The 24881-nt window shown below is 45.5% G+C and overlaps 2 protein-coding genes across 3 annotated transcripts in view; one reads left to right on the forward strand and one right to left on the reverse strand.

The window, feature by feature from the left end:
* Positions 1 to 10007, forward strand: part of LOC115313099 (N-acetylglucosamine-6-sulfatase) — a 76416-nt gene extending 66409 nt beyond the window's left edge. For both annotated transcript variants that reach the window (XM_040220683.3, XM_040220682.3), the window contains exon 12: positions 9606 to 10007. In XM_040220683.3, the coding sequence (XP_040076617.1) occupies positions 9606 to 9821 (216 nt within the window). In that variant the 3' untranslated portion in view covers positions 9822 to 10007. The remainder of the gene's footprint in view (positions 1 to 9605) is intronic.
* Positions 10008 to 15075: 5068 nt separating this feature from the next.
* Positions 15076 to 24881, reverse strand: part of LOC8032349 (luciferin 4-monooxygenase) — a 55675-nt gene continuing 45869 nt past the window's right edge. Inside the window, exons 9-10 of the mRNA XM_040220676.3 lie at positions 20977 to 21240; positions 15076 to 15615 (exon numbers count right to left, since the gene is read on the reverse strand). Of these exons, the coding sequence (XP_040076610.1) occupies positions 15473 to 15615; positions 20977 to 21240 (407 nt within the window). The 3' untranslated portion in view covers positions 15076 to 15472. The remainder of the gene's footprint in view (positions 15616 to 20976; positions 21241 to 24881) is intronic.

Consider the following 24881-nt stretch of genomic DNA (forward strand, 5'->3'; position numbering starts at 1 on the left):
TTGTGGTGGAAGCTACACGCTTGCCGGACCAATCAGCCGCCTCCCTTTCATCACCTGACTTCATTCTCTGCAGCCACATTTGCCACGCTCACGTGGCAAGTGTGGCTGGCCCAACGAGCACGTAGCTTCAACAGCACTGTCAGCTTCGGAATGAACGGGGTGGGGAAAGCGACTTTTGTCTGAATTTTGAGCGACGGGCTAATCTTCTAGGGGGAGAATGGATGTGTCCGGGATTACACAAACGGGAGTGCGAGCAAGAGGGGACTCCCCCTTTTCGTCTTCTTCAACTGTTTGGTGGAATGCGCGATTTATGAGTTCAGGAGGAAAGCGAAACAGGAAAAAGTTGGAAAAGCGTTTCATGACCCCTTTAATGGAAGCCGCACGCTGACACACTAGGCAAGGCGACAAGGTCACCGGCAGAAGCGGCCTTTCCTTTTATGCGTTGTTGATGCCCCTTCGACCTCGCCTTTTGCAAATCCTCCCCACCTGCTTTTGCGTCTTCGTGTGGCTGTCAGCGAGCGCGACAGCCGCTTTAAGCAAATCAAAAGGATGAAGCGAAACGCGTTACTCAGCGTGACCTCTCTACATAGGACGCGTAGGACAAAAAAGTTTGGACGAAAATTTGTCACGTGACTTTTTCTGTCACGCTGATGGGATCTCTGGGGCTGTCGTTTTCGCCGTTTGCCTAGTTATAGAAATAAGCAGGCCACGTAGGTCCGGTTTTCGAACTGGGCTCTTCAGTGTTCTGTTGCTTTCGTGCGTTGCAGACGCGGCCGTGTTTTTTCGTCGTAAACGGTCGGAGTACGTCCATGCCAATTTTTCGGTAACAGTCATTTTTTGCACCGGAGTTCGTGGAATACTTGTGATGTGTTTGTTGGACACGCTTCGACAAAAACTGCTCTTCGCCGACGACGAGACGTCAGTTGAATGTGCGCAACCTTCTTCCTCGAATGTGTTTGTGGGGTGCCTGAGTTGGATTATGCATCTATCAAGGATTACATGATATCGCTCTTTTATTAGTAAGTGCACTGCAAGCATGATTCTGATAGTCGCCCTGCTTTCCTTTCATTCTCCGCGGTTTTACGTGTGATGAGTTTTGCTTGGCATGAGGACAGTGTTAATTGTATTTTATAATTTGCTTTTCGTTTTACAGAGAAGTGTGACCTTTGTAAATATGTTGAGAATACACTGTGTGTAATGATAGTTGTTTAATAAACTTCTGGGAGCGATCGAAAAAATTTGTTTGTCCGTATAAGTGATTGGATATGCAACAAATGACATGTAACGTACACATACTTGCACGACGTTCGGCCAATACGAAGCAGACGCATCGTAGAGTTTTCGCACAATATTACGCGAACGCTAGGCCGGGGCGAAACAGCTATACGGCAATACCTGCCGGGTATCAAACGGTGGTGCAAAACTGGACAGTTGAGCGATATTGTAACCGACTTTCGGCCGGCACTGGCACGATACTGCAAAGTATTGCCGTGCTGCTTGGGAACGGAGGTGATGACATCTTACTATCGTGCTTCCAACGCTTATTTATTTTATTTCTCTCCTGGGACGCGTAAAAGAGCACTTCTGTGACACACCAGAGATATTCGAAACTTGGGCTGGCCTCTCGGCTTTCTTTGCCACTTTTGGCACTTATTTGGCACTTCAGTGGGTAGCCAGAAAAGAGCCAAACTTCGGCATGCCCCGAATCGACAAATTAACATTTACTGCGGCAGTTATGGCTCAAGTCTGGCACTTACTTTGGTACAACTGTGGCGGACCAGAGAAAAGCCAAACTCGGCGAGGCTGAAATACCGAAATTAGGCGTTGCTTTGGTAGTTATGGCTCAAGTATGGCACACTTCGGCACTCCTGTGGCGTATCAGAGAAACGCCAAATTTTGGCGTGTCCGAAATACCCAAATTAGGCGTTGCTCTGGCAGTTATGGCTGAAAAATTGCATCAACTTTGGCGCTCCTCTGGCGGACAAGAGAAACGCCAAACCTTAGCACGTCCCAAATACCGAAATGAGGCGTTGCTCTGGCAGCTATGGCTGAAGTATGGCACCAACTTTGGCGCTCCTCTGGCGGGCCAGAGAAACGCCAAACCTTGGCACGTCCCAAATACCGAAATTAGGCGTTGCTCTGGCAGTTATGGCTGAAGTATGGCACCAACTTTGGCGCTCCTCTGGCGGACCAGAGAAGCGCCAAACCTTGGCATGCCCCGAATTCCCAGTTTAGGTTTTATTATGGCAGTTATGGCTCAAATCTGGCACCAACTTTAGCGCTCCTCTGGCGGACCAGAGCAACGCCAAACTTTGGCATGTCCAAAATACCCAAATTGGGCATTGCTGTGGCAGTTATAGCTCTAGTATTGCACCACTTCGGCAATCCTGTGGCGGACCCGAGAAAAGCCAAACTTTGGCACGTCCCAAATACCGAAATTAGGCGTTGCTCTGGCAGCTATGGCTGAAGTATGGCACCAACTTTGGCGCTCCTCTGGCGGACCAGAGAAACGCCAAACCTTGCACGTCCCAAATACCGAAATTAGGCGTTGCTCTGGCAGTTATGGCTGAAGTATGGCACCAACTTTGGCGCTCCTCTGGCAGACCAGAGAAATGCCAAACCTTGGCATGCCCCGAATTCCCAGATTAGGATTTACTATGGCAGTTATGGCTCAAGTATGGCACCAACTTTGGCACTCCTCTGGCGTACCGGAGAAGAGCCAAACTTTGGCATGCCATAGGATCGCCCAACTTAGGCTATAGTTAGGCACCGTACTTTGGCACTGATGAAGGCCATGGTGCAAAAACCGAACTGCGCCAAAGTTGGGCCCTTATGTTTGCCAGACCTTTGCCCAAGTTGGGCATTCCTCTGGCGTGCTACCTGGGATACAATAATGAACAAAAAACTTCACATCTACAGAATCTATAGAACAGCTACATGCATTGGACCAGTATTACACTTAAGCAAATACAAAATCGCATAGGCGAAGTTAATAAGAGACGAAAATACACTTGCTGTCTAATCAGCTTGCGAATTTAATAAAGATGGCAGTGTGTGAAGAAGCGATCGAGTTCCGTAGTTTGCGCGTGCCAAAGGTACGTTGCGTATTTCATTGTGACATGTGTCGTAGCTGTTTCTTTTTAGAGCGCAGCTCTTAGGGGCCCGTTCCCGGCTTGAGCGGCGTCGCCGTCGGCGTAACCAAGGTCATCCCAAGGTCACGTGACCCCCAAGGTCACGTGACCCCTCCCAAGGTCATCTCAAGGTCACATGACCCCACGTGACTCCCAAGGTCACGTGACCCCTCGAGGTCACGTGACCCCTCCCAAGGTCATCTCAAGGTCACGTGACCCCCAAGTCACGTGACCCCTCTGAGGTCACGTGACCCCCGAGGTCACGTGGTCTCCTCCCCAAGGTCACGTGACCCCCAAGGTCACGTGACCCCTCCCAAGGTCATCTCAAGGTCACGTGACCCCAAGGTGACCCCCACGTGACCCCCAGGTCACGTGACCCCTCTGAGGTCACGTGACCCCCCCCCCCCCCCCCCGAGGTCACGTGACCGCCCCCCCCCGGAGCATATTAAAGAATGAGGGGAGGAGGAGGGGTCTACCCTCCCCTCAGTACCCTTCACTCCTCCTCCTCAAGAGCTGCGCTCCAATTCGGCGTTACAGGGATTTGTAAACGGCTTTCACTTTTTCTTGTTAATTTGTGGTTGTTTAATGACATTTTTATTTTGTTTTATTTTCCGACAAAGTATTTCTTGAGCAGTAAGTAATTATATAAGAACTAAACAGCATATACATTAAGAGTTACAAAGTGGTTCTGCATGAGCATCATAGGCTGAACCATAGATAGAGCCAAAGGATTTTTTTTTGTAGTAAGAATAGTTTAGAAATGTTTGTCATGATTGTGTTCCCCCAAACTAAGTGACAGCAGTTGAGGTTCAAAAGAAAAAAAGTGAGTTCTAAATAGGCAATTTTATATTAGTTGGCAGAGAGAAGAGCAGCCTTGTCAGAAGAACTACGCGGGCAAGTTTATTTGCAACCATCTCAGTACGCATATTCCTAGCTAAGTGTTCTTCGTAAAATACTCCTAAGCGTTTTACTGAAGGCACAATACACACGCTTGACGTTCCAATCATAAGGTTGTTTTTAATATTTACTTTCTGATTTTTTTGCCTGAAAATCACAGCCTTTATTTTAAATATGTTGATGGTTGGGGAATCGAAAACGCTTCATTTGTCTAGTTTACTTAGCACATTATTCGCATTATCTATTTCTTCCTTTAGTATTGGTAGAATTTAAAAAAAAATTAAGGTAGTGTCGTCCACGTAAGCAACAAATTCGGTATTATTGTCCAGGTTCATTATGCCGTTAATATAAATGTTAAACAACAACGGTTCAAGGATGCTACCTTGGGATACCCCAGAATGATTTGTTTTAATAGCGGACATTTTATTGTTCATAACAACTTTCTGGCTGCGAAACTCAGGGTAACTTCTTAATAAATCTAAAAATTTTCACGAAAACCATACATTTCAGGCTTTTGTATTAGGGTCTCGCGGTTTATTTTGTCGAATGACCTAGAGAAGTCTATAAAAATCTCTAGTGTTAGTAATGCGTGTTCATTCCCATAGATAATAATTTATTTTTGTGCCAGAAGTCTTTACTTTGTTGAACGGCCCTTTCTAAAACCAGACTGAGGGTCCGTTAATATGCTATAGTGTATACGTTCTTCACAAAATAAAATCCTTCTGTCGTTCATAATTTTTCCTAGGCACTTTGAGAAAACTGAAAGAATTGATATTGGTCTGTACTTAGATAAATAATGTTTCTGACCTCCTTTAAATGGAGCGCTCACCTTAGCTAACTGCACAAGTTTTGAAAATACGTCATGCATAAGCAAAATATTATACACGTGCTCGAGAGGAGGACAAATTATATTTAAGGCGTGTTTAAACGGGCGAATTTGTAACTCATCGGCATCACAACAATTACTGTTCCGGAAGGAAAGAAATATGCGATAAATTACTCCAGCATTTAAATGTGCTTTGAAGGTTTATGGGTTTTAAATATTCAAGACTGTGTGGATTATGTGTGCCGTTTGCCAGTTATACAAAAAGTTACTGAAAGAGTCAGCTAGCAGCGTTGCTAATGTTGGCAGACCATTTATTATAAGCTCTTGGACAACATTGGGTATGCTGCTTCTTATAACCAAGTACGGTATTCAGTCTTTTCCACATAATGTCTCATCGTTTCACTATTTCAGCGTTGAAAAGGCTATCAAGATAAGTCATTTCAAAGTGTATATGAAACTTGGCTACTTTATTTCGAAACACTTTAAATATATGTAGATCATGCAAGCTTGTCTCTAAGAAACGTTTGAAAATAGACTGTCTTTTAAGTTTCAACGACTTATATGTTATCTGAGGTTTTCGTGCCTTTTTATTTCCTGGGCCCGTTTGCTGTAAGCGCTAACCGCGGCTATAGTTAGCCGCAGTACCTAGGAGAGGAATTTTAAAATCATGTCTCGGGGGGGGGGGGGGGGGGGGGGGGGGGCTCGGTAGGGATGCTGGGAAACATGGCGGTTCCCCGGTGAGTGAGCGCCGCTCACTTTGGAACTAATATGTCGTTGTAGCTGCAATATCGGGCGCGTAAGTCAGCAACGAATGGTGCAGGAGGCTTTTGCTTTGCCTTGCCTCACTTAAATCGCAAAGCATGAGCAATGACCTCGCCGCATTTTTTAGATAGTCTTTCGATTCTGGCCATTCCTAAGCCTAAATTAACGCGATAATTGTCGGCATGGCAACGTCTTTGGAAAGTGGACTGCCTTGACTCAATCGGCCGGGTATTGATAGCGCTCAAAAGCAGACAGCGTCCCAATAGACCTTTTCCTAAATTACCCCAGCATGGGTAGCTTCCAGTGTGAATGAGCGACGAGAGTGGTAACCTGCGCCGCTCCGGCGGGGACGCGGCCGTCATTATATGGTATACGGTCGCAGAGGCCAGGATTCTGTAGTGCCCACATAGCGCCTTCCTAGATGCGTTTTTATTGATGTGCGGCACTGTGCAAGCAGAAAGACGTGAGTGATAATCTCCCAAAAAGAAAGTGATTTACTCGTTTGCTGCAAAAATACAGCTGTCAGGAAACAAATTATCAATATAAACCACAATTCCTTGAATGCACGCTTCCTACGCTCAAACTAGTCAGGATATGCGCGTGAGCACGAGGATTCCTTGTTGACAGCTAGCGTAGTAAAAAATAACTATCACAGGCTGCGTTTACATGCGCTCCCTTTACATGGATCCCATGGCGTATCGAACTGAAATTTGACAATCTTGATTGCTAGCATATAGCTGGAAGAAGTAGGAAGACACGCTGCTTGTGATTGGTCCTCGCTCGATTCGATGCGCTACGATCCTATTCGTGTAAACTCAGTCATAGCTACGAGCACACACACATAGCGCCCTCTGAGGATACTTTATTCGCGCTTGGCGTATGAGCTGTTCAAAAATTCGGGTATACACTGACTTCTTTCAGGTCTACCATTATTTTCCTTCCCGAGTGATAACACGAACATAATAATACGAAATATACAAGGCTATAGGCTGAAGCAGTTCAGTCGGGCTGGCTACCTGTGCGCCTGAAGGTAACCTGCCTACACTCCTTTGCCTTACCTCCAAGCTTGACTGTTCTTCAGATTTCATACACAAGACATCATTCACAAAGGTCAATCCTAATACCAATACTCCTTTCCATACCCCTCTCATAATTTTGTATTGATTAAAGTTCCACAGTGTTTTGTGTTTCATAATAGCCGAATTTCTTTTCCCCTTCTTTATTTCAATATCTTTACGTGCACTCAGATATTTTCTTCCCTCATAAAACAATACACCCAGATGTTTGTACTTTTCTACATGTTATATCTCAGTGTCTTGCATCTCTAGAGGTTACCCCTTTGCGTCGTTATGAACTAGTATCCCAGACTTATCCCTACTGAAGTTTAGGTCTAAGATGCCCCCTTCCCCACCGGAAATTCTAATTAGTCCCTGCATTGTCTCTGAACTCTCTGCTACGAGCACAATGTCATCTGCATACATCAGCCCGGTAAAACTTGATTTACTTTTTTCCCTCCCTCCATGTATGTCAGATCAAATCCTAAATTGTAGCGATATAATCTTTTTTTTTTTTTTTTTCATTTCACTAATGTATATCATAAAGAGCAGGGGAGACAATGGGCAGCCCAGCCTAAATCCTCTTTTTATTGCTGCTGGTTTTGTGGTTTCGGCTTCCCTAGTTATAACTATAGCCTGTTATCTGCATATCTCTGTTCAAGAAACTTTATCAAATTTTTATTTAGTTCATATATTTTAAGTTGATCTCGGAGTTTTGTCTGATTCATATTGTCGTATGCTCTTTTGATGCCCAGAAATGCCAGTCATAACGGCCTTTGCGTTAATTGTCGTTGCTATCTCTATGCACTGCGTGATAACGAATAAGTTATCCTCCAGCCTTCTATGCCTTCTGAAACCATTTTGGAGCTCTCACAGTATCTGCTTGCCTTCTGCCCATTCTTCCATTCTTCTCTTTACAATCTGCATAGCTATTAGGTAGATTTCTAACCTCACTGGGATTGGTCGGTACAATGTGATACTGCCTTTGTCTCGCCTTGTCCGATCATAGTGGCCAGCCGCACTTTCGGCAGGCCTTGCCCGCTGAAAATGGCCAGCGCCGCATTTTCGAGCGCCGTCAAGGCAGCGGATCATTGTTGCCAAGCGCAATTTCGGAAAGGGCCTATTGCTTCCTAAGAAAAATTTTATCGAATTTCTTACGACGAGTTATTGTTCGGGATATCATTCTTGGCACCTGAGCGGTGTACATCTGGCACCTTGCAAGGCTGAACCCATAAAATGTCCTACTGAGTTGAACCCATATAATGCTAGCCTATTTTTGTTTTCTCCACTTAATCTGTTCATAAAAACACTAAAGTAGTCTACCCAATGCGTGCATGTTGTGAGCGCATTGAACCCTTAGTAGTTCAAGCAGGGTTGTGAAGGGTTCCTTTGTTTATTTGTCCCTTGACGTCCTGGTTTACTAAACAAACATTTGTGTATGCTTTTCAATGTGCGTTGTGTTCTATTTTGACTATATTTATATTTGTCCTGAGTTGACGTTTGCTCCATGCTTTATCTTGAACTCCCACGAACAATATAAGCTGAAACACCCGATCCAGTTTTAGAGCGCAGCTCTCAGGGGCCCGTTTCCGGCTTGAGCGGCGTCGGCGTCGCCGTCGGCGTAACCGCGAGGTCACGTGACCCCCCCCGAGGTCACGTGACCCCCAGAAGAGGTGACCCCCGAGGTCACGTGACCCCCTTAGGTCACGTTACCCCCAGAAGTCACGTGACCCCCTGAGGTCACGTGACCCCCTGAAGTCACGTGACCCCCTTGAGTCACGTGACCCCCAGAAGTCACGTTACCCCCTTGAGGTCACGTGACCCCCTTGAGGTCACGTGACCCCTGAAGTCACGTGACTTCTGGGGGTCACGTGACCCCCTAAGGTCATGTGACCCCTTCAGGTCACGTGACCCCCGAGGTCACGTGACCCCCAAAGGTCACGTGACCCCCTGAGGTCACGTGACCCCCTTGAAGTCACGTGACCCCCTTGAAGTCACGTGACCCCCTTGAGGTCACATGACCTCAAGGAGCCACCTATCCCCCAGTACGCTTCCATCTTCCTCCTCAAGAGCTGCGCTCTAACCGGCGTTACAAGAAATTGTAAACGGCTTTCATTTTTTTTCCGCGTTTGCGGTTCCTAAAGGCTCGACTATCTTTCAATTTGTCCAATAGTACGAAGTAGAGCACCTGAACTCCGCATTCCATTCCATTCCTAGTTCAAACTTCAGCTTTCTCAAAAACACCAGAGAGGGGTGAAGGACTTTTCCAGCTCATGTTGTCCGCGATAGTATTTCTATTATTATGTATGCATATAAAGTCTGTTTCTTTAAACGTAGGTCAAATCGCTCCTGAAGGAATACGCATTGCACAGAAAAACGGTTGATGAGCAACCGGCTTCTGCCAAGGGGCCTTTTTAGAAAAACTTATAACGTTCGGTATAATTTAGTTTTTAATTACTTTTAGGAATTAACCTTTTAATTATCAATTAAGAAACCGGAACTTATTAATTTTTCTAAATAGGCCCTTTTGCAGAAACTAATAGACCATTTTTTATGGGGTGTAAATTCATGGCGTCCGCTGTCGGATGCGAGCCCCATTTTCTAGTCGAAAATTTCCGAAAGTGTCTTATATACCATTTGAATCAGGTAACGGTAAGTGACACTTTGGAATCTGTTTACAACTACTACCGTTATGTGTGGGCAGAGAATCGGCGTTTGGTGATGCGTAGTTTATTTTTGCGGTGAAAAAGATGCGGTTCTCTTTTCTTACAAACACCCGGTGTTTTCCTCTAATATAATGCGATGCCTCCGAAACAAATAAATAGAATGCAACGAAATACCTTGAGCTTAGTGGCGTCGGTCTGCTTGATCGTACTCGCCTAAAGGTCCTGATCCCCTCAAAATGCACTGCACCCACAACTTTATCTTTTGCAGGGTTTTGTGGAAAGCTACAATCTCGCCAACGATCCCCACGAGCTGCGAAACTTGTTTGTGCAACCCGGTCTTTGCAATGAAGACGTGCGTGAATCTTTCAAGTGCATCGAACAGCTGAGCCAGTGCAACGGAAGAGAGTGTCTGATGAACTGCCCACCGTGGATCCCGGCCACTGACATTGCGAGAGAGTCGGCAGCTTCATCCGGATGGTCCTGACGAGAGTTTGTATGCTGATGTAAGCCACCTGAACGTGACGGCTCTCGCTAGAACGTATACCATGAAACAAGGCCTACCTATCAACTCAGTGACTTATATGTTGCTCGAATAATTTGTTGCGCTAGACCATGCTTAATAAATGCAGTTTTCTTTTTATTGCCATTTTCATAAATGGCACTTTTCTCTCGAGTGTCTCTCTTTTTCTTTCTTTTCTTATGTCGAAGCACGAGTTTGAGTTGACCATTGAATATTCATAATGCATCGCGACGCTTTTGTTTCTTCCAAACGTTTCAATTAATTGGTTCAATCATTTCAGTCAAGAAATGTAGGCGGGTCAAGTACGACTCTCAATAATATTCCCAACCCCAAAATACTTTTTTTTTTTTGCGAGACTGAGGACGTGAAACGTCATGTTCATTATCCCAGTGCAAATCGCGCTTCTGGGGTCTTTTATTCTTCTCATTCGCACCATGACTCCAAGTAACATAGGATTTTGTTTTCTTCGTTTTGTCGTTTGTCGCTGATCTCTCAAGTTTTCCTCGCACCCCGTCTCGCCATGGACAGGCTATCGGCAGGGCTTTTCCGGCTTCGCCTTTTTCGCCGCAGTGGGCCTTCGTGCGACAAGCTGCCCGACTGATTACTGACGGCGGTCGCTCTATCCTGGCTCCTGTCTACTGGCAACAGGGCGCCGCGTGGCTCTTTCGCCCGGTGAAACGGAAAGGCAGTTGTAGAACGCGGTTGATACAGTGAGCTGGAGGGCGCTTCGTGAAGGCGGACATTTTTGTTCTCGGCATCGTCAACACGCACAGAAAGATGAAAAACAACGCAGCTCTCGCGAACGAGTTTGAGCTCCCGTCAGTGGAACGGCGTCAGGTGTCGTACCACCAGTGCGACAGAAGACAAGACGCCCGTTCGCGAAGGGAGCATTAGACGACATATAAAACAAATCTTCTACCATCTCTTCCGCTATCTTTTATTTGCGCATAGTTGATCCCAGACGTAGATCATAGGCAGTTCCCACAAGACGAGTGCGGGGATCGCTTTTGATCGTGCTCATTTATTTCCGTATTAGAAAACGTTAGTGGTTTGAAAAATGCTCTCTTCATTGTTATTCCACTTCCCGTAGCGCACTATCCTAAAATAACTCACGATAAAGAAAGAAAACGTGAGAGCATCGCTGGCTTCCAGCAATCACCAGACGGGCCTCGGGTGATTATATTTTTTACGTCACGCTCGGGGCGTCTCTACCAGTATAATTATTACCGGGACTGTTTAAGGCTCCAGTTCATTGAGCTGCCATCTTTGATAAGTACAGACCGTTTTTGTTTTAGAGCGCAGCTCTTAGGCGCCAGTTCCTGGCTTGAGCGGCGTCACCGTCGCCGTCGGCGTAACCGCGAGTAACCCTCGTAACCCTCGTGAGGGTTACGGGGGTTACGAGGGTTACTTTCACGAGGGTTACCCTCACAAGGATCACGAGGGCTACGAGGGTTACTAACCCTTGTAACCCTCACGAGGGTTACAAGGGTTAGTTACCCTCAAAAAGGTTACCCTCACGAGGGTCACGAGGGTTATGAGAGTTACCCTCACGAGGGTCACGAGAGTTACCCTCACAAGGGTTACTAGGGTTACCCTCACGAGGGTCACGATGGTTATGCAGGTCACGTGACCCCCCCTGAGGTCACGTGACCCCCTCTCCCGAAGTCACGTGACTCCCATTGACGTCATCGCCACTGATGACGTCATCAGTGACATCACAGATGACGTCATTGGCATCCGCATTGTCATCGTCATCATCACTGATGACGTCATCAGTGACGTCACTGATGACCTCACCAGCATCCGCATCGTCATCATCACTGATGACGTCATCAGTGACGTCACAGATGACGTCACCGGCATCCGCATCATCATCACTGATGACATCATCAGGGACGTCACTCATGACGTCATCGGTATCCGCATCGTCATCGTCACTGATGACGTCATCAGTGACGTCATTGGTTACGTCATCGGCATCGTCACGTCACCCCCCGACGTCACGTGACACCCCAAGGTCACATGGCCCCTACAAGGTCACGTGACCCCCCAAGGTCACAGGACCCCCGCCACCCGAGGTCACTTGACCCACCCCCCAGTACCCTTCCCTCCTCCTCCTCCTCAAGAGCTGCGCTCTAATTCGGCGTTACGGTGAGTTGTAAACGGCTTTCATTTTTAATTTAAGCATATAAAAATACATACTCAAAACCTACTTTCGTCACTTGTACCATTTTCTTGGAAATTCTAGGGTAAGCTAATGAAGCATAGATTCATTAGTTAGATAAATAACAAGTAAATATTGTGTCGTTCTTCCCATTTTTATTTTCACCGCTATTAATGTTAACAGGGTAATAATCTTTCACCGAATACTTACGCTCTAAGAAAAGCCCGTGCGTCTGCTTCCCGCACAACACTGGGAGAGCCAATCACCGCAACTTACAAGGCAGCTCAGCGAATGACAATGCCGAAACATATGTTTAGGCCAAAAACCGCAGTCTGGGTTGTGACATTAAATGCGTGACGTTTTGCATTGCTTAATTTCACAACTCAGACTGCGTTTTTTTTTTTTTTTTTTTTTTTTTTAAAGATGTGTTTTGGCATTGTCATTCGCTGAGCTGCCTTCGTAAGTTGCGGTGATTGACTCTCCGAGTGTTGTGCCGGAAAGTAGAGGTACTGGCTTTTTTTAGAGAGTAGTAATATAATAAAAAATATGCAATAACCCATGCATGAAATTTTGGTTTTGTTTTGAACATTAAAAAATAGAACGTTTTGTGATACAAAATGTTTATTTTGAGATATAGTTTGAAAAAATGTTCCAAAGAAGCTCTCGTCTACCTATGTCTCAGTTGTGAAATTAAGCAATGCAAAACGCTGAGTATGCTGAGTAGGCTGTGTAAAACTATAACCCTCTAAAGACCATTATTGGAGGAAAAATATCAGAAACACGTGGCGATATTTAATCGTTCATTACGTTAATAAATAATAACCTATAAATATATTACCTTACCCTAGAATCCCCAAGAGCGCAAAAAATATGCGAGCAAAGTTACTTAAAAGGATGTATTTTTATATTTAAGTGAATGAATCAAAAATTCAACTCTATAAACTCTAGTCTTGCGAGCAACCGGTAATTGCGGACGACAGACAGCTTGGCTCGCCAAAAAAAAAAACGCTTTGGTTCTGTCGCTATTCAAAATAGTGTTGCTGAACTAGCAGAAAAAGGCCCACACAAAAAGTACAATTTGGACTGCGTGCCAAGCGACGGAAAACAGCTATATATGAGGAAAACATATTTGCGGGAATTATTTTTCGCGAATCGTTGGCGTTTCCCGAGATTCAAGAAAATTAGGCCCTCGCGAAAATTGTCATTAAGAGTAAATACAAAAAAAAAAAAAGACTCGAGAACACAAATCCGATGATTGTCGACACTTGCTGCGTTCGAATTCCCTGCTCCTCCTGCACCCGCCCGCACTGGGTGCCCACCGCAGCCTATCTCAAGACACCACATGAAGTACATGCCCTGCACCTTTCTGCAGCGCGCTACACTTTGTCTGCACTGGTGCAAGTTGGTGCTGGTAAATCGAATGAGCCAAGTGTTGTAGGGAACGGCGCTCCAAGGAACTACATTCCTGGAACGCGTTATAGCTAAGAGCAGGGATGGGCAGTATTTCAAATACTTTGTGTATTTTGCATTTATATTTCATTACAAATTGGGTAACGTATTTGACGTGTGTATTTAAATACTAAAACGTGGGTATTTCAAATAAAATTGTAATTAAATACAATTTTGTGGGCAGAAATACATTAAAGGCACTGTCCAGAGCAGCAAGAAAACTACGTTCTGCACCGAATGCAGTGTCTCTCAATAAAGCACAAACGTTTAGTGACTTTGTGATTACGGTGCTAGTCCAGGGCAAGAATAGTGACAAAATCGACGTTCACAGGCAGACTGACTAACTAAGTGCGTGTGACAACTTGTGATGCTTTTCAGCCTGATTTCCATCCATATTTTTGCCTGGAACATTCTAAATGCTCGGGTCGTCCAGATTTTCGTAACTGGTGCGAGTTGCAACAATAAAAACATTATCTAGCTAGTGCTGCGCGTCCTGGTCGTCTCGGTTCTTTGTTGGCCTATACCAAAATGTAATCGACAAAAAAAAAAGCTGCTTGAAGCTCTGTGCTTTTTTCACCTATTACGTCCAAGCTGATTACATTTTTTGTGATTAAATTTCTATTACGTTACTAGAGACGTTACTAGAGCCTCACACACTAACTCCCGAGTGTGCGATGAAAAATTGAAATGAGATACCCAGAAACCCGTTGCAGGTGCCCTGAAGTCGCTGACGCAAATTTTGAGGAACGTATTTGAAAAAGTGTTTGGAGAAGACCAAATACATTTGGTTGTATTTGTATCTTGTACTTAAATGCTTTTTTTGGAAATGTAATTGGATTTGTAATTAAATACAGTTTTGACGAAGTATTTTGTATTTGTATTTCGATACATATTTGCATGTATTTTGCCCATCCCTGGCTAAGAGGAACGGAGGAATGCCGCCTTTCCATCTTGTGTTGATGGAACTGGAATGGTAACGGTACGTTTTCGAGGGAGCGGCTGGAGAAACGATGTTCCTTTTTCTTTTTTTGTATATCTACAATTTTATTTAAGTTTGGTAGGTCCTTAGGTGTTTTATTTTTGACTTTTTTAACCTCCGACTTCACGGCACGGGAAAGTGTCCGAAAGATATTGGAAAACAAAAAAAACTGGAATAAATGTGACCGGGGCGCCACGATGCGTAGTGATATTTTCACTCGCTCGCTTTATTTCATGGAGGTAAGAAGTTTCTGGAGGTGAAATGAGCCCATCGGAGGTGACTCCAAAAGGAGGGACAATCCCGACTCCACAATGACTAAAACCAGAGCTCTTTTCGTCATCGTTGGGGAGCGTGTTTCTCCACACTTCTGGCTTCACCTCTGGTGGCGTCATGTCGCCTCCAGAGCCTTCCTACCTCCGTGCTTTATTTTATCTCCAGATTATCCAGCACAATATTTAATTAAATTACGTAAACGTAACGTAATTAAAATAACTACATGATCTTGGAAATGTAACAGGAACGCGTTCCTTTCAAACTACTGGAACTTCTAATGGGAACTCGTTCCATGATTCAAAAGGAAAGCGAGGATCGAGCTTTCGTTTGCTGTCTTGGAGGAACCTGTACAACACTGGTGACAGAGTTTCCTACATCCACTGGCAGATTAAGAAGAGCAGGGCGTGGCGAGTCGCAATGCATCTTATTAAAACTCCTCGGCCAATGGGATTGCAGCATTAGAACGACGGAAAACGAATCATGAGGCGAATCGCGTCTCTCAAACTTTGATATCATCTCATGCGATAACCCCGAATAAGTAAATGACACAACACAACAAAATCCCGATCCAAAAGAGATACAAAAATAAACAACGTTTAACACTTCATTATTAACTACACCCCCGGAATCTTTATTCACGCAAGTCCTTCACCGATCCTACGCAGAGTCGTAAACTCTAGATAGGACAAATCAACAGCTAAGCTCACACTGGCTGGTTCAAAGCAAAACACTTTTCGGAAAGTCATCCGTTTAGCCGTTACGAGGGCTGCCATATGCGACGGTGGCCCAGGTGTCGACCAGCGCTTTCTTCTGAACCTTTCCGGTGTCCGTTTTCGGGAGAGCTTCCACGAAGAAGACGCCGCCGTAGAGATGCTTGTGCTCAGCACAGGTTCCTTCGGAGGGAGAGAGAAAGGTTTGTTTTATGTTAATAACTGCGAACTTTGAAGTATACACTCAAAAAGAAAAAAAACTACGCCGTTACATCTAACACTATCTTGAAAAATCAAAGCCTGTGCACTTTGACGTCATCTCAGTGAGATCCAGCAAAGACACAGCTTGAACACGAGTGCTGAGTCCGTTTGGCTGAGCCTTGTGTCCAATAGACTACATCCGAAAATCCCGGTAGGCAACGCTGAGCGCGTTGCATTATGGAACCTTTTTGGCCACGGAGAGAAGTGGCGTGCCAAGCTTTCGGTTTTGATGGCCCCGTCGCCGAAGCACGAGAGGCGTCTAAAAAGCTCTCATTATGGGCAGCAGAAAAATATAATATCGCCAAAAGTTGTACTGTTGGGCCAGCCCGCGTCCCATGCAGATTCGGCACGTTCAAAATATTTATTTCACTATGTCCAATGATTCGTACATGCCCAATGATTTGCACATAATGAAGGTCCCCGTTCGCTAGGTTCCGTGACTGCTCAGGCTCATGCAAAAATAGCACTCATGGGAATCTGCCACTTAAATGTTGCAGCTCTCCCAAGCCGACCCTGACGACTTCTTTAATCGCCTATTACCATGGGTGAGTGTATGGCGCACCATTACAACCGAAGGCTAAGAAACAAAGCGAACTGTGGAAGCACGCGAAGTCGGCACCACCAAAAGAAAAAGACGGAGCTGTTGTCGGAAAATTTGATGATTAGGGTAGGGCCAAACAACACATGGATTACCAGCACCTTCCGACCTTTTGCTCTTTTTCGCGTCAGTTGAAACGGGTGGCACCAGTGTAAAAACAGCCCCCCAGCACTTGCGGTTCTGAGCTAGACGGCGGGTTTTGCAGTATGTACGAAATTGAATATATTGGCTATATTTTGGAAATGGCTACTTAAAGCACTATCACACCAAATTATCTTTTAGGATAAAAGAATGATGAGTAAAAAATTAGGAAATATACGTGAACAGGAAGTGCGGCGGGGGTACCGATTAGAAGGCACCACACAGTTCGTTGCGAACTGAAAAGGCGAACAGGTTACGGGAAGCAATTAGGCGAAGCGGGAAGCTGACCAAGGGAGTGCGTTTGCTTCTCCACAATGGAAATGCGAGAAAAATCCTCCAGTGTGGCGTACAGACCTGTTTTAAAACGTGCAGTGCCATCCGTAGCGCTGAAAGCAGTGCCGCGAACGGCCTGTCCAGAACCGGTTGCAGAAAACGACGGAGGAAACGCCAGCAAGGCTAGACAAGCGAGTGTGCTGTTCTCTCTCTCTCTCTCTCCCTTTGTCACTCTCCGTCTTTCTCTCTTTCTCTCTAGCCGTGTTCCAAAATTTATTCAATCTCACTCTAGGGTAAAGAAACTCTTGTGACTTGACGTTCAAAAACCTCCCCGCGTCTAGCGTTGCTCTGTCTGTTATGTCACGTGAGATGATCCGCCGTAGAAACTCGGATCCATACGAGTAGGATTTGGAACACAGCCTCTCTTATCGTCTCTTTAGTTTCACGTGGTAGATGCTACATGGGCAAGAAGGAGTGTATATTCACACGTAGCCTTTTGGGCTTTTTACGAACGGTCTCTTACAAAGTCCTGAAATGTCATCTGCCCTAACAGATTTTATTTGACATTTCGGCAGACATTTCGGCAGACATTTCGGCAGACGTAAAGCGTTACTAGTAAAGACTTCTGCATAGTTACTTCTCTTGATAACGAGTAACCTATTTAGGTGCTTGTTTTTAGAAAAGAAACAAGTAACGTATTTAGATACTAGTAACGAGTAACGGTATTTTTTTACATTTGAGGAGTTACTCCTCAAAATGTAAACGGCAGTGCTGTATGTAAACGGCAGTGTTTAAGGCTGAAGCCCCACGGCGGCTATCTTGAAGAAGCTTAAAGTTTGACCCCAAGATGGCGACACCGGTCCGTGTGGCGGAGGAATTGGAGTGGCTCGTGGCACCGATGTTCCGGCTGGTCCCCTGTGCACATTGCATGTTCACCGCGTGCTCTCGCGTCCCGCGGTTCCAGCGCTGCCCAGTTTGCTCCGCTAGCCCAGCCAGCTCATCTATCGGAGGATGCCAAGCAGGGTAGTTTCTGTATATGAACTTCCAATCCGCGGTGCAGTAATTTTTACATGATTTTGTGCGGAACATCACGAAGTGAGAAAAGTATATTGTTAATTTTTTGTAAATGAAAAAAAAAAGTTCTCTGCATAAACGTTTAGCAGGTTTTTTTCTGTCAAGACACAAGTTGACAAGGACGCCCGCTAGAAATGTAGTGACGCTTGGCGATTTATTTGTCTGTTGTCTCTAAGTTCCCATCCTGGGTGACTCAGAAGCACTTCGACGATAGTTTGAAAGACAAGAAGAGGGTTCATTTCGGGCAAGTGCCTTTTGTCAAACATTGGGAGCATCGGCACCCAGTATCTATGTGCGTCCTTGAGGCTAATACTATATGTTTTAACGGCATTCCGAGTGGTGGCTGTGAAGAGATGAAGAGCATGAGGTAAGGGAAGATCCATAAACTGACACAAAGAAAGGACCACAAGTACTATCAATTGCATTCAGCACGATCTGCACCCTTCCAACTTCTTCCACCCGATTTGGGAAAACAATTATATTTTTATGTATCTTCATCTGTATTCAGGAATACAGTGCAATTCACTAATGACGATAATAAGCAAACCCGAATATTCGAATATTTAATTGTTGTAACTGATTATCGTTATATCTGGACTGGCTTCGAAAAGCGCACGAAATATTACCCAATGGTGCAGGATCGAGCGAGTTACTCAGCAATGCAACGTACTGCTCACATTCTGAAGTATCATTTTATTTTTTTATGTAGTCTCTATGAACAAGTGTTTGAATAGTTTTATGGGAAGTTTGACGTAACTAAATTCGGGAACATCCACCAGATGCAATCTGCTAATCGGTTTATTTGTTTTAAATAATATTTTCGAGTTTTTTCTAACAAAAAGTTGGTGTCTCTGTGGTATGGCCAAAGCAATGACTGGCATTTAGGCAATACGAAAGGCGCTCTAATTCTGTTGCAATTCTCCTTAAATACAACATATTTTGTACTTTCAGTAACTAGCACTTTGAATTATTCCTTAGCATTCCTGACCGATGAAACACGCGCTGGTTTCTTTCCACAGGCAATGACAGTCGAAAAAAAAATTATAAAGGACGAGCTGTGTTGACTACCTCAACTCGTAGCCAGAACAAACGACCCCGTTATATCTTAATCACGCGCTGAAGCTCGCAAAGCACAGGCAAGCTGAAGTTGGCAAAGCAAAGCACGTGCTGAGTTCCACCCATCATTAAGTTTTGCCTATTTCCGTCATCACCGCGAACGGGCACGAATCACTACCCGAATACATGTCGGGGCATCGATTGTCACGAGCCCAAATTGAATTATCACGCAGTGCTCGTGCCCACGGTATAGCCTCATTTAAATATTGTCACCGCGGGGATCGAAAAGCTCGATGACAAATTCCTGGGGATAGCATTGTTGGCGTTATCAAGAATGCGGTCCCTACAAATTCGTCATAGAGCTTTGCGAAGGAGAGGCTGAAATAAAACGTCCGTTTATTCTTGAAGTCACGCGGTGACAAAAAAGCTTCTTGGTCAGTGGCGTTGCATGCAAGTATTCTTCTGTCCCCTCCCACAAAGTCACTGGTTTCTGACCAAGTAGCGCCATTGCCTTCCCCACCTGCTAGCCGGACGAAAATAGATACTAACAAAACGACCACACCTCGCAAGGTGATTGGCTTTAAAAAAATTAAATGAATTATGCCATTTAAACATGTACTCTCAAAGGAGGGAGGGGGGACAACTTCCGAAGGCGGGCGGATAGCGCTACACGGCTGGGATCAACTTATACTCCGTCTCACTAAAACCGTGCAGTACACTCAAAGCTACAGGGGAGAGAGCGCGTGCCAACCTATTCAAGAGGAGGGAAAGGAGAAACGGGAAAGAAGGGCTGAGATTCCTCCGTTCTTCCTTTCTCTCCCCTTGAACAGGTCGGGATACACCCTTCCCTCGTAGCTTTGGCTGTACTGCACGGTTTTAGTGAGACGGAGTATAGCCACCGAAGACTACACTTTGATCTTAGCCAAAAGGTCGTGAAACGATCGGTCTCTGTTGCCATGGCAATGGCCCTTCCAGTCCTTCCAAATCTTAAAAGCTTCGAAAGCCTGGTCGTTCTGAACCAGTTACACCAAGATCGCTAGGAGCACCATCTTATACACCTTTGCAAGTAGGATCCCGGCTTAACCTCTAACCGCGCGCCAAGGTGAGGCGGACCTACTCTCCAGCCAGGACGTTCGCTGGTTGTGGAACAATGTTGCCAAGCGTCTCTCGCCGAAGCGTACACCACTGAGCGCAGAAAGAAATTTAAAAAAATAATTATAAAACGTACACGTGTCGTCTTCGACAGCGAAATAGCAAGGACAATTAAATAAAATGCCTAAAGCGGTAACAAATCGAAAATTTTCAAAAAGATCTAAAGTCTCAAGGCGCTCTCTTCAGAATGCGCCAAAAGTCGCATGGCCTTTGCATCAACGATGGCTGCGCTCGCGGCAGCTCTGGCTTCCACAACATGCAGGAACAGAGGCTGCGATCGTTATGAAGTCAGCTCCAACCCTGAAAGATGCCCCGTCCTACAATATGTGACGCTACGATTCTGTGTGGATACCTCCTCCTGCGTTCAGAGACAGTAAGTGTGCCGCTAACGTAAGCCATCGGCGATGCAGCAAACGGCACCATCTTGTCATCGCGTACCCCAATGACGTGCCCCTGGCGCACCCCAGCATGGCGGAAACGGTACGGGGCGCCAGCATCGCTCAAAATGGCAGCACACAGGAGCCTTTCTTGCAAACGTGTATACTGAAAGCGTTGCTCGCCTATATGAACGTATTTTGGCGCTGGCATCTAATCCACTTATCAATCATGCTTATCTCCACAGATATATTACAACTGTATTATTGGTATAGAGCATTTAAAGACAGAAAAATTATTTCTTTCATTGTAGCCTAGCACCGACGCCCTACGGGGTGGTGATGCGAATATGTGCGCTTATTGCGTCGGTGTGTGGATAAAAATACCTCAGTATTCAAGAAACGTCTCACCAGCGAATTTAGGAGGGCTCACTAAGAATAGAGAGGTCAGGGAAAAACTGCTAATTCCATTAACCAAAATGGCGCAAATAAGGGAATATTGGTGCTACTTTCCCATGAGCCAGTGACAATAGGTCCCACTAGTGCCAGTAAGCTTGTGTACAGTCAGAAACATTCACATCCAATATCGTAGCACGGCCCTTTCGAATAGGATACCTGCAATGATGTCTTTGATCTCTTTCTCCATCGCTGGATGAACCTTTCCGACATCTCCCTTGGGCACGACAAAGGCGGCCGGTGCTTCGCCGTAGACCGGGTCGGGCAGGCCCACCACGGACACCTCGGCGATTCCGCCGTGGTAGGCGAGCAGCAATTCTTCGAGTTCTGCTGGAACCACCTGGTTGTCCAGGCACTTGATCATTTCCTTGATTCTCCCCCCAAGTCGAACTCGGCCATCTGTATCGTAGTGGGCCAGATCCCCTAAAAGAATGCAGAGAGGAGCACTAAAATCAATTTTGATGACACTGGGAGAGTGTGAATAACAAACAGGAATACACGAGTGAGCGTAATAGGGACATATAATCATTTTTAAACTTCTTCCTACTTAGATTTTTCCCTATATTTAAAAACAAAACGAGAAATCACTCAGTCGTTACGTGCTTGGCCACCGGTACGATGTCTCCAAGCAGCCACCGCGTTTTTTTTGGAACACACCATGTAACTTGTCATTCAAATGCGATTATAAGTGCCGTCACGGCAATCATTGGACACGAATGCGAATTCAAATATTCGTCGGCGGATTGATTGTTGACGAACGCAAATGTCTGAGTAACGCAGGGCTCGTGTCCAATGCGTGAGTAGGGATAGGCTAACGTGCTTTGGGTACCGCGGATGTGTCGCAGTGAAAAAGCGGAAAGCTCTCGAAGGAGGTACGAAATAGTCGGCTAAATTTCTTAAATTTACGTTTTGGCTTACTTAAAGGAGCTGTGCATCAATATCAGGACTTTGCTTAAATTATTATGGAAGTTGATGCCTGACACTTCTGAAGTGAACTACAGAAAACGAATTTTGCCTGGATACCCTGTATTTTATTTGAAAAAAAAATGAAAAATATCCAGGTGTTGCCGCCTCTCAACTCGTAGGTCGTCTTCCGGGTCACGTGCGCAGTGACGTTGATGGGGTAGGCGCGGGGTTCCGGAAACGTTCTCCCTTTAGAGCCATCAGTAAGCAGCGAGAACTCATCCGCTCGCGACCGCGTGACCACGTGCTGGAGCCTGGCGGGCGCCGCGCGAACAATATGGTGAAAGGAGGAAAGCCTCATCCGGGTCCGGCTAAGTATTTGCTATACCCGTCCGGCCCTGTCCCCCTCCCCCTTAGGCTTCTGGCTACTGTTCGCGGTAGCAGAGAGAGCTGACGGTTTTGTGGACCTAGGATAGATGGCGCCACTAAAACTCTGTATAATAAAAGCTTTGTCGATGATACCAGTTTTTTTACGCATTTATATATATGTTGGAACGACAAGAATTATAAAAAAGTTACCTTTCATCGAGCAGGTATTCGCACAACTTGCTACCTTCTACGAGATACCCCATTGACGTCACGCCGCGTGTTTCTCATGGCCGCCACTCGCGGCTGCAGGTCGGGGAATATTCTGTTTGGCCTCGCTTTTACGCGGCGGAATCGCAACATTTCGATGAAAGGAGGTGTGTTTACTGTCATTTGTGACAAGGTGAACAATATCAAAAGCAGAAGATTCCAATTCTTTCAACGTTAAAATCGTTGCACAGGACCATGAAGGCAGTTTCGAAGTTTTATTCGACGATTGAAATGGATGTCAGGCACGTCTCAGATACTGTTGACCAAGTTCTAACCCGAACAGAAGTTGGGGTGCCGCACCAATCGAGCAAACAGGCGCGGTAATAATAGCGCCGGGAACGATGCCTGAGACCCCACCGAGGCGGCGGCAGAAAGGTGAACTAAAGTGCGCCGAAGCGTGACGACAACGGGCTCCTCGTCTGGCGCATAGAGTTATTATAATGTACGCTAGAGGTTCAACTGGCGCTAGTGTGCTGTTGCAAATTGAAGCAGACAGCAAGCAGTCCGAAATTGACTTCCGGTAATGCATTTCTATGGGAAAAAGCAAATGCATTTTTTCTGTGCGCTCGATTATAAGAGCAAATATTACTAATAATTCGTACCTACTAGGCACATTGGAACATTTCCCAGACTCGCAGATGAAATAATTGGTCAGTTACGGCGTTTTTATTTTAAAATCGTGGCATGAAAAAAGGTGCTAAAACCGCTTCGTACAGTACATGTATTTATGTGCACTGTCGGGCACTCTTAGCGCGAACACGGCGCCGGCGCTTTCTAGCGTGGGGAACGAACGAAGGACATGTGGAAAACCAAGAGATACTGCAAGAACTACGCAGTAACACTGGATAAGTAATTCCTTGTGCTTGCAGACGATCAAAATAAATTGAAAGTCACGTAACATAGTCCGATTAATAAATAAATACTGCTTTATTCTTTCTGCTCATGCATACATGCGAAGATGCTTGTTCTGTGTTCAAATCATCACCCGCGCTCCAAATCTTTGCAAAAATAGGGGGAAGCCAGAGAACAGGTGCGCGATAAAAACTGCCCAACATAAGAAAAAATAAGAATATGCACCTTTCGTAGCCCACGTACTTTATTCTGTACGTTTCGAATGTTTTTTTAACCACTAGTAAAGATGCACGACGGGGGCATTTTCATATAGTGAGAGGACAGGCATATTAGCAATATATAAGCACCAACGGAACGCTGGCGAACTTTGAACACTCTACATTACTTTCGATTGTTATTTTGCTTGGAATCGTTGCTTGTTTCTACATACCTGCCATGAAACAGAGGTTTGGGCCTGAAATATAGCGAAGTTTAGCATCGTTCAGTAGTAAAGAAAAAATGCTGTAACTAAAGCAATTACACTTTCACAATATTAATGAAGGTGCATACTATCCGGTACAACCGAAGTAACAAAAGTTATTAATGTTATTTTCCGGCGACGAGACAAAATTCACGCGCGTCTTCCCATAGGAATACACAGGAAGACTGGAAAAGTAGACTGCATGCCGTCTGCTTCAATTTGCAACAGGAAGTCCCGTAGACACTAGCGCCAGCTGAGCCTCTAGCGTTTATTAATAACTCTATGGTCTGGCGATTGGTTCAAACGATAGACGCGCTCTTGGTTTCGATTTCGGTGGTGAGATGTGATGAAAAAAGTTTATTTGAACGTTGGATAATCTTTTGAAGTTGTAGTTGGGAATTAATAGGTTTCATACCGTGTGTAAAAGCATAATCTGAAGCGATCCCTCCGTTTGTCACTGGTTGAACGCATCCCGCACTGCTACCTTGGGGGGGCGCGTAACAAGCATCGAGCAACCATGGACAAAAAAAAAAAGGAAAAAGAGGTATGAGCGCCGGGGGCGGCGGACTTTTGCTTTTAGTCCCTCGTAAAGCGCCCTCGTAAAGCGCCAATCCAGAGTTCTGCGTCCTTAGCAGCATCTCCCGTTCAGTCGGCGTGAGGTCGCTAAACGGGAGCTCAAACACGTTTGCGAGCGCGGCGTTGTCGTCCATTTCTTCCAGGTTTTCTTCACAGACCGCCATGCACTAGAGCGAACCACGGGAACCACACTGAGAGTGCACTAAATCCTATCGATGCCGACAGTGCTCCTTGACGTCACTTCTCTTTCCAGAGGCGAAAAAGGGAAGAAATCTGAATGTTTGTTTCGGTTTCGCAAATTTATTTGCAGGTACAAAAATAAGAGTCACAGCGTTCTAGAAAAATTGTGTGGCATGCCAGGACCCCAATGCTTCCGAAAACACCTTCTCTTTAAAAAAAAAATTTAATTGCCTTCATGGTTCCTTTAACGTAATGCGATTAGTAAGATTCCAATCTAAAATGATTTTTCCCAGCCCGAACTCCGTCTCATGGCGCCGTTCCGCCATCATTCAAACGTGGTGGCGTAGTGCTCGTCCCTAAGGCTTCCCGTCGAACCGTCTGCAGGCGGCCCATCGGCCGCCACGCAGATGGGAGACCGGCAGCGCACGTCACCAACTTGTAGTCTGTGTTTATGTGC

Source organism: Ixodes scapularis, unplaced genomic scaffold (genome assembly GCF_016920785.2).
Source record: "Ixodes scapularis isolate PalLabHiFi unplaced genomic scaffold, ASM1692078v2 PGA_scaffold2__306_contigs__length_199485367, whole genome shotgun sequence".
NCBI lineage: Eukaryota > Metazoa > Arthropoda > Arachnida > Ixodida > Ixodidae > Ixodes > Ixodes scapularis.